This window comes from Podarcis erhardii (assembly GCF_964252035.2).
Source record: "Podarcis erhardii genome assembly, chromosome: 7".
Lineage (NCBI taxonomy): Eukaryota > Metazoa > Chordata > Lepidosauria > Squamata > Lacertidae > Podarcis > Podarcis erhardii.
The window spans coordinates 387,163-404,477 of NC_138511.1; the positions used below are offsets into that span (position 1 = coordinate 387,163).

Consider the following 17,315-nt stretch of genomic DNA (forward strand, 5'->3'; position numbering starts at 1 on the left):
GTCTTTAAGGGGCCAGAGCAAAATAACGAGACCCAGCTTTACAGCTGTGAAACATAGCAGGTGCTGAGTTGTATTGATTAAGCTGTGTCAGCATTTGGGTGTAGTATATAAGGAGCAGCACCTAGCTTTCCCATTACCCTGGGGGATGGGTTGGTGGTTGGGTCTGGTTTGTTGTTGGTGTATTTAGTGTATAAGGAGTTTTTGTTTTTGTTATTAAAATCTTGTTTAAGTTATTTTTGAGTCCCTTTTTATGCATTGTCTCCCCAGCAAGCTCTCTGCAGTGCTACTATACTGCAAAAAGCTAACACTGGCACCTCTCAGGTGGGCACTATTGCCATTATAAGAGAACAAGGGTGGTGAGTTCATGGTGAGTCCTGGCACCTCTTTTTCTAGAAAAATAGCACTGGCTGGCACCTTCCCCTGGAATGGCCATGCCATACAGCTTTCATCTAGTTCACACCTGAACTTTCCAACGCAATACGATTTGAAATTGCAGCGTTAAGCCTTGGTCACTCACATCAAAGTCCAAATGCTCGGAGACATATTTCAGGAGTACGTTGGTGGTCTTGACTGCTCTTTGCCTCTCACTGATTTTTGTGGAGTCAATCCAGCCATTTGTGTGCTGCGGGAGAGAAATCATCGTCATCACATGGAAGGACAACCCTTAATCCAGGTTTGCAAATTCACAAAGCTTCATAGAGGGGACAAATTGCAAAAGGGGGTTGTTTTGTAAAGGAGAAAGTTTGCTGCAATTTGTTTATTATTATTATTATTATTAATAATAATAATAATAATAATAGCCCACCTTTTTCCCAGACAGGGACTCGAGGCAGCTTAGTAGAATTAGATATTAATTGGCTCTTGGGTTGCTTTTGCTTTATCATGCATTTTCTGTTCTGATTTTGTATTTTTATGTTGTGAACTGCCCTGCAATCTGTCATTGGTGTGTTTGTGTGTGTGATAATTACAACAATACAACATACACCTCACCACAGCCATAGCAATGGAATGCAGGAAGCATCCTTAGACCAAGCCCAGCCATTGATCCACAGGTAATGAGGACTGGCAGTTGGCCCTTTGGCCTTTCAGACAGAGAGCCTTTTCACAGCCCCACCTGGAGTGCTGAGGACTGAACCGGGGACCTTGGGCATGCAAGACAGATGCTCTGCCCCGAGCCACGGCCCTTCCCCACAGGCCATCAGCAGAGGACATATCTTGTGTGCCTTGCACAAGCATTGCTAGCAGAACAGAGGCCCACTTGACCATCAGCACCCACAACCAGCGAGTTGGCCACAGATGCCCCCCGTGCAATCATTTCAAGAGGGTCTGTCCTCCGGCATGGGAGCTGCTGCTTCCCCCTGCTCTGACACCTTGGGGACTCCCTTACCACTAATATCTTCTGCAGCGTCTCCAGAGAGGGGGCCTCCGACAGCAAGCTGGTGAGCATGTTGAGCCAGATGTCGATAGTTTCGTGATAACAGTCCTGGAAGGAGAGAAGCAAAAGCAGTTAGAAGCTGAAGACCCCCATGGAAATCCCATATGCTCTGGAGCCTTCTAGTCCAAATTCGTAACAAAGCTTATGCAGGGGTTCAAGCAAGGCACACAAAGAGTCATAAACATCAAACGTTTCTTGATGTATATAAGGTTACAGGTCATGCGATATAAAGATACAGGACTCCACACTGGGCTCAACTTCCTTGGGGTGTTCCAAGGCAGAGGGCCTTCTTGGTGGTGGGGCCCACCCCGTGGAACACCCTCCTATCAGATGTCAGAGAGATACATCATTATACTTCCATCTGAAGACATCTGAAGGCAGCCCTGCATAGGGAAGTTTTAAATATTTGATGTCTGGCTGTGTTTTAATTTGTTGGAAGCCGCCCAGAGTGGCTAGAGTAACCCAGTCAGATGGGCAGCATATAAACAAACAAGCAAACAAATAAAATTAAATGCAGCGTAGGAGGGAGGCATGAGAGTCACAAAATGCAGGCATGCAGGAATCATTCGTGGATGCATTCTAGCCAAAGGTGAAATGCAATAAATATGGAAACAGGATTAAAATCAAAAATATACACCCCAAGTCTCTGGCTGTTACATCATTGTGATGGGTCAAGTGTCTCGGGCAGCATTCTTGGCAGCTTACACGGCTCAGACTCTTTGCCCTCAAATCCTTTAACCTGGCAACCCCATTTTCCTCCAGAAGCAGAAGGTCCAGTCACCTGGCTCTGTGTTGCCGGCACGGAGCTCCCGGCTTTGACCTTCGTAACCTGCAATGATGGCAATTGGAAGACCTTCCTGGTGGTTTTTTGTAGCAGCTGAGACCGGAGCAGGGGGTCCATGCGTGGTCTCAAGGCACTGAAAAGAGAAAGAAGGGGAGAGGAAAGGATCAGCACCCAGCAGTCCATAAACCTGGTGAAGAAATATGTACTGTGTCTGGCCGTACTTACGTCATGCGAATTATCGTTTCCATTGCGGGCTGTAAGATGGTGAGTGATGCCATTGGCTCCTCTTTGATGACCTCCTGTGGTGGGGAAGCACACAGCATGTCAGGGAACTGGAGGCGCCATCCCTGCCACCACCACACCAAGCCCTGAGTTGTGCTCTCTATCCAGCCCACTTGACAACTTCTTTGCAATTGGCAAGTGGGTCCTCCTAGGGGAGGAGAGTGGGCTTCCTGGATCTGGGAATAAGATCCCTTTTTCTCCTGGGCAGAGCTCTACCGCATAAGAACAGCATAAGATCAGCCTTCTGGACCAGGCCAAGGGCCCATCTAGTCCAGCATCCTCACAGCATTCTCACAGTGGCCAACCAGACGTCTGTGAGAAACCAGGGAGCAGACCATGAGCCCAAGAGCCCTCTCCCCGCCTGTGGCTTCCAGCAACTATATTCAGAAACATTGCTTCCTTCCTCTGTGGAGGTAGAACATAGCAATCATGGCTGGGAGCCATTGACAGCCCTCTCCTCCTGGGAGAACCTAGCCTCTTTTACTTAGGCACTGGTGACATCCTACTGAGGTTGCCACAATGTAGGGCTGCCTTTCAAGTGGGTTTGGAAACTTGAGTTGGAGCAGAACGTGACCACCCAGAAATGGTTTGGGGCCAGATGATCAGAACATGCAACCCAGAGCTAGACCTACACAGCTATTTTTAAGAAAAAACGCTCTGAAAAGAAACCCCAGGAGATTCCCCCTCTTTTTTTCTTTTTCTTTTTACTCACTGTGATGCAGAAGGTGAGCTCGTCTTTGTGGGGGAAGGTGACATATCCCACATTCGATTGCACAAGCGCCTTGGTTGTTAGAGTTGCTGCCTTCATAAAGCTCTTCTTCAAAGCCTCATTCTGAAAGGAGAAGGGATTTTATAAAATTGAGTTTGAATCAAAATCACAAGGAAACATAAAGCCACACTGACCCTAATCCTAATTCTAATCCTTACCCTAACACTAACCCAATCCAAAAACAAAAAATTCCTTCCAGTAGCACCTTAAAGACCAACTAAGTTAGTTCTAGGTATGAGCTTTCGTGTGCATGCACACTTCTTCAGATACCAATCCAAAAATTAACCCTAACCCAGAAGTGGTCTTGTTAGATAGTTAAATTCATGTTAAATTGCTGTTTTAGGGTTTCTTTAAAAAAAGTCTGGAACAGATTAATCCATTTTGCATTACTTTCTATGGGAAAGCATGCCTTGGTTTGGAACGCTTTGGTTTCAGAATGGATTAAGTTTGAGAACCAAGGTACCACTGTAATGCCCCATCTGGTCCTAAGTGTGGAGCCAGTATACACCCCAGTCTACAACCCTTCGGTGGATGAAGCCAAAAACCCTGCCCTAGGGCACAGTCTGAAGGCATGTGGTGCAAGGACCTTGATGGAGCTCAGGAGGTCTGCTCAGTGCCTGGATGGTGACCACGGGGGAAATGGTTGCACACCTCCTGGAGACGTATGACAGGAGAAAGGCAGAATATACCATATTTTTTCGAGTATAAGACACCCCCTATTTTGGGGGACTCCAAATTAAGAAAATGGGGGAAGGATTGCCCAGAGTTGCTGAGCTTTTCGGGGGTAGGATTACCCACAGTTGTTCAGCTATTTGGGGGAGGGGATTCCAAAAATTGCTCACCCGCTGAACCTATGCTGCCACTCACACATGTCGCAAAACCCACCTATTGTCTGTCCCTCGCCGGCAGAAACCGCCAATCGCCTTCCCAATTTCCGCAGCGACAGCCAATCAACACCACCCCTTGCTGCAGCCACCAATAACGCACACAATAGCTGTTGACTATCTCCGGCTTGCAGCGGCAACCAAACCCACGTCCCCCCAATGCACTCTCTGTGTATAAGATGACCCTCATTTTTAAACATCATTTTTTAATAATAATAAAAAAAACCCTCGTCTTATACACGGAAAAGTATGGTATAGCTGAGAGAACAAACAACAGGAGTCCGTGTGATAATCAGAGCCATACCTTCCTGCTGTTCTGGAATTGGAAGAGGAGCTCCTCTGTGATGAGGTCTATAAAAAGGGGGAGGTCATCCTGCCGTGCCCCGGATGCCATTTGACCACAGCAAAGGATGACGGTGATACTGGCATTCGTCTCGCTGGTATTCTGGAGGGAAAGGATGGGGAAAGTGAGTTTGGGAACCTTAAGTGCAATTGGAGACAAATCACCATTTAGTTGGGACCTTTTAGCAGCTGGGAAAATATTAGTAGTCAGTAAGTTGTTGTGCGAAAGGTGGAGGGCACAAGGAGAAGGGGACAACAGAGGACGAGATGGCTGGACAGCGTTCTTGAAGCTACCAGCATGAGTTTGACCAAGCTGCGGGAGGCAGTGGAAGACAGGAGTGCCTGGCGTGCTCTGGTCCAGGGGGTCACGAAGAGTCGGACACGACTAAACGACTAAGCAACAACAACTTGTTGTGCAGACTTACAAATTTTGTATTTTTTTTCCTCCAGGAAACTCAAACTGCTGGCAAGCCAGGGCTCCCCCACCCTATATATGTGCATCGGGTTCTTCCTGCCTAAATATAGAGCCTGACATTTGACCCTATTGAATTTCATTTTGTTAGTTTGGGCCCAGTTCTCCAATCTGTTAAGGTTATCTTGAATCCCGATTCTGTCTTCTGTGGCATTGGCTACCCTTCCCAGTTTGGTGTCATCTGCAAATTTGATGAGCATCCCCTCAATTCCTTCATCCAAGTCTTTTATTTTTAAAAAAGTGGAACAACAACGGGCCAGGACAGAACCCTGTGACACCCCACTGGTCACTTTTCCCCCAGGATGATGAGGAACCATGAAGGTGTTCTCTTTGGGTTCGGTCAGTCAACCAGGGAGAAAGTGCAGGACAGTGTAGGGTAGACTGACCACTGGTGCTCTTTTCCATGGGAGCTGCTTTTTAAAAATTAAAATGAACCAGGTGGATCTGCTCATCTTCTCCATAGTGAGGGTTGGGAAATTTCCTTGGTCATTTACCAACTCACAGCAAAAATCCAGAGGTACCACACTCCTGGGTTTCATTTCTCTTGGATGGCAGAGCACAAGAGAGTTCAGGGCTGCGTTCAGATGTAACAATAAACCAGAGGGCATCAACATAGGTTGGCCTCTAGCTCCCATCAGCCTCAGCCAGCATGGCCAGAGGTCAGGAGGGATGGGAGTTGCAGTCTGTAGCATCTGAAGGGCACCATTTTGGTTACCTCTGTGATAAACTATGGTTTATTATTGTGTGAATGAGCCTTGGACTCATCGGCTCCTGCTCCCTTGAGGGAAGCTTGAGGGAAGTTAACTGAAAGTGGAAGGAAAAGGATCTGATCTCCTTCCAGCTGGGTTGGAGAATTGGAGAGTCGGGGGCACATGACCCCAAGGCCCCCTCAGGTTATGGAACTGTTAGATCCGCACGCAGTTACTATGCCTTGTGAGATAAGATGGCGCCCAGTACACTTCTGCTGCGCCGATGGACGTCTGTGCCGATAGAAAACTTGAGCTCCCTTAGCTCTCTTAGCATAGTCCTTAGCAGAGTTTTGCAGCGGCAGAAACTGTTGCCTTGTGTGTGGATAATAAATCAGACTGAATGCAGGCTTCTTGCTAAACTCCAACAGTCTTTTAATGAGTAGAAAAACATCATAAATCAGCCCGGCGAAAGAGCAGACATCCTTTCGCCTCTCAGCCAAAAATGAAAGGAAACTCACACACAAAGAAAGATTCCCGTATGTGAACATAACCACGCCTCAGAATGTGAGACGTCACACAGAACTGTTTAACCCTGTAAGTTCTGATTCTCCTCACATGCCTTTGTAATAATTCGCTTAATTGACAAATATATGGAGGTGAACACAGAGAGCGACACTCAACTATGCTTTGCTTCAAGTAGGCCTGTCGAAATGAATGGGCCTAGTCATCTTCATTAAATTCAGTGGGTCTACTCTAGAACATAGTTGAATGGGGCCAGCAGGCACTCCCGTAAGGCAAAAGAACCCTTGCACGAGAGCAAATTTGGCAGGGGGTGCAGCTGAAACCTCTCCCCTCTTTCTCTCTGCCTCTCCCAGCCTGCCGCCTGCCTTCTCTCTTGGGTTCTGCTCCCTCCCCTCAGTTGGAGAGGTGTCCCCTCTTCCAAACTCTAAGAGGTTCTTCATTCAAAGCTTTCTGACAGCAGAACACTCTCCCTTGGGAGGTTGTGGACTCTCCTTCGTTGGAGGTTGGATGGCCATCTCTCAGGGATGCTTAAGATTCCTGCATTGGAGGGGGTTGGACTAGATGACCCTTGGGGGTCCCCATTAGCTTCCACTATTGAAGAAATGCCAACCAACCATCTGACAACCAACCTAAAAACAGGGGTCAGTGTACTTTGGGGGGTGACCAATGGTTTCTAACGAATCTGTTTGTTTGTTTGACTGACTGACTGAGCCAAGGGATCAGATCAGATCTAGGATCTGGAGCCACAGAGACAGGACTGCTGGAGCCCACTTCAGAAGGATGACTGAGACATACCCACAGAGGAAGCTGTCTGGCTTCCATACTGAGAGCAGATCCAATTGCCTTTTTGGAATGGTAAGGATCCCATCCCTTGAAAAAGAGCATGTTTGGAAATGGGGCAGGATTCGTTCTTTTCCAACATGCTTTGGTGTGGATGTAAAGAGCCGCTAAGGATCCAATCCGCCAGGATCTTCGTCTAACCATTGGCCATGCTGTCAGGGGCTGATGGGAGTTCCAATTCAAAACACACGGATGGGGAAGGGGCACCAGGCTGGGGATGGCTGACCTACACTCTTGCTACGCTCCTTCCTCACTTCACACCCTTACCTCAGACGTCTCAGTATTCCTTGCAATGGCTGCGTGGCCGAAGTCCCGCACTGCCATCAGCACCTGTGAAATATGGGTGCTTGAAGCCACACCGATAGCCTCAGAAATTCCCTAGGGAGAATGAGGCACGTCAAACATGTCATTTTCTTGATTGCAATTAGTGATAATAATAATAATAAATTTTATTTATATCCCGCCCTCCCCAGCCAAAGCTGGGCTCAGGGCGGCTAACAACAATTAAATAGTACAACATTCTAAAAACATTTCATTATAAAAATTAAATAAAATCAATTAAAATGAAATTGATGGCAACCATTAAGATAAGCTGATCATGAGGGATGGAGGATAAATGTGATTCTGTAAGCAGATTCCTGTGAAATGTGGGGAACCAAATTTAAGAATGGAGAAATGAGACACTTAGAGAACCAATTTGAAGAGATCCTTTCATCCCGGATAATAATAGGGGTGGTTTGAAGAACGATATTTCTGTGGATTCTGATGTGAACTGACCAGACCACACCTCCCAGACTCGTGCAGCTTGCAACGCAAGGATGCCTTGCATTCTGACATTTTCAAATCTTGTGATACAGTTCTTGGCTTCATTAAATACTCAACTACATTAAAATGCATCATTTATTCCCTGGAAGTATTTGTAATCCACCGCTCACCCAAAGGCGCCAGAGCAGGAATATGCACCATCTAAACCAGGGTGCTCCAGTTTCTCATACCAAGTGGGCCACAAGAGTAGTTCAGCACAGAACCTGTGGGCCGCACACTGACTTGTCGTGTGGGAGAGGGGAGCAAGGCCAAAATTTGACACACACGCCCCGGCCCGCATGCTGCCTTCCCAAAGGTAGGCAGGTGAGGCGCTGGGTTTTGGGAAGGAGGCACGAGGCTCTGGCGGGACCTAGAGCCTTCCCACCTTCTTGCCAAAGGTGGGAAAGAGCTAACTGAGGACCCTAGGACCCTGACAGATCATACCTGCCTCCTTCCCCAAGCCCAGCACCTCCTTACCCAGCTTTGGGAAGGCAGTGCAAGGCCTACAGGTGTGTAGGGGTGCCTCCAAGCTTGCTGAGGGCTGCCAAGAAAGGCATTGAGGGCCACTTGCTGGCTGCTCTGATCTAACCCAAAACTAAACAAATCTGCCCAGATATGTTGAATGCTGAAAAGCAGTTGCTCCTGTAAGAGGCTTTGAGGGGGTGAGTGGGTGGGTACAAAATCTTTGGAGGGAGGAAGGTCATGAGCAGAGACCAATCCGGAAATCAGGACAGAGGGCTGGTGGGGTAATGTCAGGGACTGGCTGGATGAGTAAGAGTGGGGGACCCTGGATTGTGGTGGTGGGACACTGGGGAGCAGCCTGGGGAGGCGCTTGAATCAAGAGGGTTCAGAAGGAGGAGGCTCTTCCAGGACAGTCTCCGTGTGAGCGCAGTCCCAGTCCCGCTGGCTCTCCTCCCCCCTGACATCCCACACATTCACTCACCTCTCTGTCTGCTTCCTCTTCGAGAGGCAACCTCAGGAGTAAGTGCAGGTACTGGTGGACTGTCTCTGCGCTCCTGGAATCCCGCAGCTTGAGTCCATAGTATCTATAGAGGGCGTTCTAAGGGTTGGGGAAGGTTTGGGTGAGTCACAGGGAGGAGACCCCACCAGCTACATCAACTGCTTTTGGAAAACCAAAAAAATTCAATTTTACCGTCTGAAAATGTCGGGTAATACTAAATAATAATAATAGATTGCAAGTACTAGGCAATTGTTTTAATGATTTGTATGCAATTTTACACATCTTCTGAATTCCCAAGTCACGTTACAACTCTTTAAAGGTAAAGGTAAAGGGACCCCTGACAATTAAGTCCAGTCGCAAACGACTCTGGGCTTAAAGCTCATCTCGCTTTAAGGCCGAGGGAGCCGGCATTTGTCCGCTTCCACAGACAGTTTTTCCAGGTCATGTGGCCAGCATGACTAAGCCGCTTCTGGCGAAACCAGAGCAGCACACGGAAATGCCGTTTACCTTCCAGCCGGAGCAGTACTGGCTTCAGCTGGGGAGGGTGGGATATAAATAAATTATTATTATTATTATTATTATTATTATTATTATTATTATTATTATTATTTTATTTACTTGCACTATGTGCTTTTGAACTGCTAGGTGGGCCGAACAACGGGAGCTCACCCCATCGCAGGGATTCGAACCGCCGACCTTCCAATCGGCAAGCCCAAACGGCACAGTGGTTTAACCCACAGCACCACCCGCGTCCCTATTACAACTCTTTAGTACTCCTCATTTGGGGAATTTGAAAGTTGACAAGTTCAGCATGTCCTAATTGCTCTGCCTCCACTGTTGGAGGCAGGAATGCTTCTGAATACCAGTTGCTGGAAACCACAGGAAGGGGAGAGTGCTCTGTGTTCGAATTCTGCTTTCCAGTTTCCCATGGGCATCTGGTTGGCCACTGTGAGATAAGGATGCTGGTCTAACCCAGCAGCCTCATCTTTCATTCTCATGACACACTTTTGTCCTAGATACGCTGACCCTAGGCTCTTCCCACTTTTTTAGAGGACTAATACCTGCACCTGCAGCCTCTTACAGGTGTCCCCAGCCTCCCTCCACAGTAATGTGGTTGGCTGTCACCGGTTTAAAAGGGAAGCCTGTCCAATAGTGGTGGAGTGGTGTAGATGAGTGTGGAGTCTTCTTTTGCCTCAAGGCGCAGGTACTCTGTCTGATTAGATGAACTGCTTTTGTAGATATTTGTATATATATTTAGCTCACAATAATAAATACTGCACTAAAGAACCTAGGACTCTGAGCTTTCTGCTAAAAGCGCTGCGAGGAATTCGTGACAGGGTTATGGGCCCAGCACACTTCTGCTGCGCATGAGTACAGGTGGCTGTTATCTAGCCGTGGGTGCTGGAGGGGAGCTGCAGCAATGGAGCAGTCCAGAGCTGGCGTGCTGCTGGAGAAGCTGACGGCCATGAACTACAGCATCTGGTCAGTCCGCATGCAACACTTCCTCAAGCGTGAGGGCCTGTGGAAAGTGGTGGAAGATCCACCGCAGCCCCCTGAGGAGGATGAAAAGGATGAGAAAGCCTTGGCTATGATCATCCTTGGAATGGACGACAGCCAGCTAGTCTACGTAGCTGATAAGGTGACAGCAAGTGAGGCGTGGGATGCGCTCAAGCTGTCCATGTGCGAGAGACATCTGGCTTGCTGATAACACTGACCAGGAGAACGTACCGGTGTCGGAAGACACCGGGGGACTCCCCGGTGAACCACCTAAAATTCCTTTGGACTTGCTGTGGACTTGATCACGCAAGTACCTTCTGCTATCCGGAGAGCAGAATAAACTCTTTCTTCTTTGAATCAACCTTGGTGTCATTTGGCTTCCTTCCTCCTGTCCCGGAGCAACGCAGACCCAATCAGTGAACTCCAATAAGGCTACAGATCCAATACTCTCTGTGGAAGTGCTGGGTCAGAATGACGCAGCAGTAATGTGATTGGCTGTCACCGGTTTAAAAGGGAAGCCTGTCCAATAGTGGTGGAGTGGTGTAGATGAGTGTGGAGTCTTCTTTTGCCTCAAGGTGCAGGTACTCTGTCTGATTAGATGAACTGCTTCTGTAGATATTTGTATATATATTGAGCTCACAATAATAAATACTGCACTAAAGAACCTGGGACTCTGAGCATTCCGCTAAAAGTGCCGCGAGGAATTCGCGACAAGGACTTACCTTGTTGTGTCCAGGCTTGGATGTCTTCTGCTGGGAATAAAATGAAGAAAAGTGTCATGTTTCTTGTCTAGAGAACAGTTGCCATCTATCTGCCACTTGTCTTCTCTAAAAAAACCCCACATGCCTAGAAATAGACTTCTTGCAAAAATCATTTGGAGTAAAATCTATTGCAATCAATTCTTCTTCTTTTTTAAAGTAACACTCCAAAGAAGATTCAATAAATCCTCTGGACTGGGAGACACACCATTCATTTAAAGCACTTTGTTTCTTGCCATGAACAAACAGAATCTAGGCATTGTGGCTATTACTATTATTTATTAAATTTCTGTACTGCCCTTCATCCGAAGATCACTGGCCAGTTTACAATATAAAAACTCAAAAATACATACCATAATAACAAACAGACAATACCACTCCCAGTATGATTATTTATTAAATTTTCTGTTGCAGAAAGTATTTGCTTGCCTGCTCTGCCAAATGCCCAGGCCTGGCAAATTAACTGCTCTTGAGAGCGAAGAGGAAATATTGGCCATATCAGGCACAATACAGTCACAAAAACTTTTACTGCACAATATCGGATTCTCAAACGTTCCAAGATATCGGGAACGATCAGTTGCAAAAGTTAAAGAAAAAAACATGCAACATTTCCTGGGGTCCAAGTCATCCCACCAAATCAAGTTCATGGATTGGTTCTTCTTCCGGTCTACAGATGCTGCACTGATCGCCTTCTCTGCTTCCCCAAATTTGCCTGGTCCTCTTTTCAAGCCCCACCAGGAGAAAGTCGTCTCTTGCATCTGCAAATAGGACCTTCCTCCAAGCTGGGCTCCCAATAGTTCAGGCGGAGGCAAACACGGCCCTCCAGCTGTTTGGGGACTCCAATGCCCATCACCCCTGACCCGCTGGTCCTGTTTGCTAGGGATGATGGGAGCTGTAGTCCCAAAACAGCTGGAGGGCTGGGTTTGCCTTTGCCTGTGATAGTTCATGGCAGTTCCCCTTCTACATGCTCCCACCAGCCCCAGGCAGCATATGGTCCAGAACATTTAGAGGGCACCAGGTTGGGGAATCCTGGTTCACGCTGCGCAACATCAGACCAGGGTGGCTAAAAATCAATGACCCCCTTTTTAAAAAATGGATTTCTTTGATTTAAATCACATTTTTTAAAAAATTAATTTGGATTTCTAAAATAAAATGCTTTTGGAGGAAAAATCTTCCAAAATATATTTTCTTTTAAAGTTGCATTATAGTCCAACGGCTATTCACTGGGAAGTAAGGATTTATTTTAAGTTTTTCATATATGCTAAAATTCATTCTAAGAATTTTTTTTAAAAAAGTTAACCACATCAGTTAACAAACATGGATATATATGCTATAATGTTATTGTTTTAGTTAAATAAATTGTTTAAATTCTAATTAAGAAAATGGTTATTTTTCTTCCAATAAGGTACAGCAGAAAAGTTGTCCAAATATACAGTGGTAGCTCAGGTTAAGAACGTAATTCTTTCCGGAGGTCCGTTCTTAACCTGAAACTGTTCTTAACATGAAGCACCACTGTTAGAGGTACCGGTTGGTTGCTTGACAGCAATCAGGAAATATGGCTCAAGAGTCGGTTTTCCAGCTTTCTTCTTAGTGATCAAAACCTTCAGAATGCAGAGCACCTCTATTCCATGTCTTGCTCATTCACGGGCAGAATCTGAGAGTGGGCGGCCCTTCAACCTTCCCCAGCAGAGTAATTTCTTGGCGCCCAGTCTGCGCCTCCCCTCTCTGCGCGGAAACCTACTGCGCAAGGAAGGCTTGGGTAATGGGGGACCCCCCTCCTCCCCGCTTTGCTCAGGCAAGGTGTCCTGGCACCGCCTTGCCTCCTCCAACCCCTGCATCTCCTCTCCTTCCTCCGCTGAGGAAGTGCTGCTTCCCACGATCTTTGGGGGCTCTCTGAAATCCACCCGGCTTTTCCCCTCTCGCCCCTGAGCCGATGGCAGTTCTTAACCCGAGGTACTATTTCTGGGTTAGCGGAGTCTGTAACCTGAAGCGTATGTAACCTGAAGCGTCTGTACGCAGTTAACTTATTATACCCCACAATAATTTCATAATTATGTGTCTATGCATTCCTAACAGTATAACCAAATCAGTAGTAAAAACTACTCTGGAAATTTATTATTCCCAAAATGAAACCTTCATCTGGTTGTAAATATTAAGATTATACAAGCAAGAATGTAAAAAGATGCTTTAAATCGATTTGATTTCAATCAAATCCACCCTGCATCACACACACCTGGGGAGGTGGCTGGAGGTGTTGGAGGATGGTCTCCAAAATCTCCCTTTCATCCATCATCTCCAAAGCTTCTCTGACGGTTCTTCCTCCCAGCATTTTCTTACCCACCAACAAGTACTCTAAGTTTTCATCAGAGAGTTCTTCAGAAAGAAAGAGAGAGAGAGAGAGAGAGGTGAGTAAATGAGGCGGATGAGAGGGAAAGGTACCGTGTTTTTCTATGTATAACACGCCCCCATGTATAAGACGCCCCCTATTTCTGGGCACTCAAAATTTAGAAAATGGGGGCAGATTGCCAAGACTTGCTAAGCTTTTTTGGGGAGGGGTTGCCCAGAGTGGTTGAGCTTTTTTGGGGGGGAGGGAGCCATTAATCAAATTGCACAATTGCAGGCAGGCATCAACCACCAAGTCACCTATCGTCTGCCAGTTGACAACAGCCCTTTCCACAGCAAAGAAATCATAGCTGGGAATCTCTTCCTGGCGGCTACAATCAAGCGCCCGTCCCCCCGCAGCACTCCCCCTGTAGAAGAGGAGCCCCAATTTGACACTTGATTTGGGGGGTAAAAAACCTCGTCTTATACATGAGAAAAGACGGCAAGTTCTTTCTCAGGTGGCTTCTCGCCTGTTGCAATGAGCGGGTGCATGCCATATCTGAACAGGGATCATAGAACTGTAGCGTCTGAGGGGTCCTGCGGGGTCACCCAGTCCAACCCCCAACAATGCAGAACAGGGGCAGCCACCCGGAAGTCCCTGCTCCATGTTACACGCCTCTGAACAAGGAGGGGTGGGATGGGGGGGGGGGGACTTCCACCCAGACATCAAGGAAACCAAGAGAGACCCTGACCTTGTATCATAATAATAATAATTTATTATTTATACTCCGCCCATCTGGCTGAGTTTCCCCAGCCACTCTGGGCAGCTGCCAATCAAGTATTAAAAACAATACAGCGTTAAATGTTAAAAACTTCCCTAAACAGGGCTGCCTTCAGATGTCTTTTAAAGATAGGGTAGCTACTTATTTCCTTCACATCTGAAGGGAGGGTATTCCACAGGGTGGGCGCCACTACCGAGAAGGCCCTCTGTCTGGTTCCCTGTAACGTTACTTCTCGCAATGAGGGAACCGCCAGAAGGCCCTCGGTGCTGGATCTCAGTGTCCTGGCTGAATGATGGGGGTGGAGAGGCTCCTTCAGGTATACTGGACCGAGGACGTTTAGGGCTTTAACACTTTGAATTGTGCTCGGAAACGTACTGGGAGCCAATGCAGATCTCTCAGAACCAGTGTTATTTGGTCCCGGCGGCCGCTCCCAGTCACCAGTCTAGCTGCCGCATTCTGGATTAATGGCAGTTTCTGGGTCACCGTCAAACGTAGCCCCACGTAGAGTGCGTTGCAGTAGTCCAAGCGGGAGATAACTAGAGCATGCACCACTCTGGTGAGACAGTCTGCAGGCAGGGAGGGTCTCATCCTGCATACCAGGTGGAGTTGGTAGACAGCTGCTATGGATACAGAAGTAACCTGTGCCTCCATGGACAGCTGTGAGTCCAAAGTGACTCCCAGGCTGCGCAGGGGCACAGTTACCCCATTCAGGACCAGGGAATCCCCCACACCCGCCAGCCCCCTGTCCCCCAAAAACAGGACTTCAGTCTTGTCAGGATTCAACCTCAATCTGTTAGCCACCATCCATCCTCCAACCGCCTCCAGGCACTCACACAGGACCTTCACCGCCTTCACTGGTTCTGATTTAAAGGCGAGGTAAAGCTGGGTGTCATCTGCATACTGATGAACACCCAGCCCAAACCCCCTGATGATCTCTCCCAGTGGCTTCATATAGATATTAAAAAGCATGGGGGAGAGGACGGAACCCTGAGGCACCCCACACGTGAGAGCCCAGGGGTCTGAACGCTCATTCCCCAACACCACTTTCTGGGCACGGCCCAGGAGAAAGGAGCGGAAGCACCGTATAACAGTGCCCCCAGCTCCCAGCCCCTCTAGACGGTCCAGAAGGATGTTATGGTCGATGGTGTCAAAGGCCGCTGAGAGATCCAGCAGAACTAGGAAACAGCTCTCACCTTTGTCCCTAGCCTGCCGGAGATCATCAACCAGTGCGACCAAGGCAGTTTCAGTCCCATGGTGAGGCCTGAATCCCGATTGGAAGGGATCCAAATGGTCTGTATCCTCCAGGCATGCTTGGAGATGTTCGGCAACCACCCGCTTAACCACCTTGCCCAAGAATGGTAAATTTGAGACTGGGCGATAGTTGGCCAAATTGGCTGGGTCTAAAAAAGTTTTTTTAAGAAGTGGTTTAATGACCGCCTCTTTCAGTGGGTCTGGGAAGGCTGCCTCACAGAGAGAAGCATTCACTACCCCGCAGAGCCCATCGCCCAGCCTTTCCCGGCTCGTTTTTATCAGCCAGGATGGGCAAGGATCAAGGAGACAGGTGGTTGGTTTCACTTGTCCAAGCAGCCTGTCCACATCCTCGGAGGTAACAGATTGGAATTGATCCCATGTAACAGCACTAGACAGAACTAGACAGTGCTACTCTCCCGCCCTGTCCCTGCTCCCACGGTGGAGTCTACCTCCTTCTGAATCTGAGCGACTTTATCTGCAAAAAACTTTGCAAAAGCACTGCAGGAGATCTTGGGGTCCCTACCAGGCCCTGGTGGTGCAAGTGGTTCTGATAGATTGTGAACCACCTGAAAAAGTCTCCCGCTGCTGTTTTCTGCATTGCCACTTGGTAGGCTCGACGTTGAGCTCTAGCCCGTGTCCAGTCTGATTCAGAGTGAGTTTTCCGCCACCGGCGCTCTAGCCGTCTCAACGATTCGCCCTCAGCTCTGGGGAAAACCACGGGGCTGTCCAGGCTCTGCAATCAGAGAGGGCGCTTCGGAGCCAGACAGTCAATAGCCCTGGTTAACTCCGCATTCCAACGGGCCACCAGGGAATCAGCCGAGAGGCCACCAACTTGGGATAATACATCCCCTACCGCTCTCTGGAAACCAGTTGGATCCATTAAGTAGCAGGGGCGGACCATCCGAATCGGTCCCACCTCCCTGCAGAGGGGAAGGGTCGCGGAGAAGTCCAGTTGCACCAGGAAGTGATCTGACCATGGCACTTCTTTTGTTTCGCTTTTAGTTAGTGTCAGATCACCAACATCCGTAGAGGTAAACACCAGGTCTAAGACCAAGGGGAACAACCCAAGAGGGATCTGGTTCTGCCTACTCACCTGGGAACGCTGGCCCAGAGTCCTCAAGGCTCTTCTTTTTTGAGGGCCGCTGCTGGCTTGGGTCTTGCTTCACCAGCCCTGGCAAGACTAGGGGTCTGGCCTCTGCCGGTCTGGCCTCTGCCGCTGATGGGGTAGGCTTTGCCAATGCCGGCAGTAGGGCAGGGGCCTCTTCCTCATATGAGGGGTAGATCTTTTGATTTCTCCTCCTGCCCTCTGTGGCTGATGTTGAAGGCTTTGCCAATGCCGGCAGTAGGGCAGGGGCCTCATCCTCATATGAGGGATAGATCTTGTTCTTCTTTTTTCTTTTTAGAAAAAAAGCCATCCTGCAAGATGCAAAAAGATTAGGAATTATTGGGAAATGATTTATAATGAATTGAAAAAACTGTTTAAAAAGACTTTTGTTAAGAAACCAGAAGCATTCCTTCTAGGAATTTTAGACCAAGATGTAAAAAAAGAAAATTGGAAATTATTTATGCATGCAACAACAGCGGCAAGAATTTAATTAACACAAATTTGGAAGACAGAAGAAATACCAACGAAAGAACAATGGCAAGGGAAACTTATGGAATATGCAGAACCGGCAAAACTAACAGAAAAATTACATGAAAAGGACAACAAAGACTTTAAAAGAGAATGGGAACCATTTACAATATGAAGAGGCAACATAAAGAAATGGACTCATTGGCAGTGAACAATCACAACTGTCTACAACAAAAAATAAGACTATATGTATTGAGGAAATTTTGGGGAAACATCAAATACGCAATGTGAACAATAGGGAAATAAAACAAAATGTGAGTACGAGGGAAGTCCAGGGGAGGAGGGTCG

At 47.7% G+C, this 17,315-nt stretch overlaps 2 protein-coding genes across 4 annotated transcripts in view; both read right to left on the reverse strand.

Moving 5' to 3' along the window:
• The window catches only part of LOC309346391 (uncharacterized protein), a 131,037-nt gene extending 126,451 nt beyond the window's left edge, over window positions 1–4,586 (reverse strand). The window contains exons 1-4 of one of the 3 annotated variants that reach the window (XM_081870097.1): window positions 4,459–4,586; window positions 3,214–3,333; window positions 1,388–1,483; window positions 518–622 (exon numbers count right to left, since the gene is read on the reverse strand). In XM_081870097.1, the coding sequence (XP_081726223.1) occupies window positions 518–622; window positions 1,388–1,483; window positions 3,214–3,333; window positions 4,459–4,548 (411 nt within the window). In that variant the 5' untranslated portion in view covers window positions 4,549–4,586. Of the gene's footprint in view, window positions 1–330; window positions 623–928; window positions 1,484–3,213; window positions 3,334–4,458 lie in introns of those variants that run through there. The other 2 variants (XM_081870096.1, XM_081870095.1) reach the window with 2 other exon arrangements.
• Window positions 4,587–7,133: 2,547 nt separating this feature from the next.
• Window positions 7,134–16,809, reverse strand: LOC309346397 (uncharacterized protein; the record flags this gene model as incomplete). Its single annotated transcript, XM_081870120.1, has 5 exons — window positions 7,134–7,397; window positions 8,767–8,883; window positions 11,004–11,030; window positions 13,273–13,412; window positions 16,488–16,809. The coding sequence occupies 5 exons, from the start codon at window positions 16,807–16,809 to the stop codon at window positions 7,275–7,277; spliced, it is 729 nt and encodes a 242-aa protein (XP_081726246.1). The 3' UTR covers window positions 7,134–7,274.
• Between the last annotated feature and the right edge of the window lie 506 nt (window positions 16,810–17,315).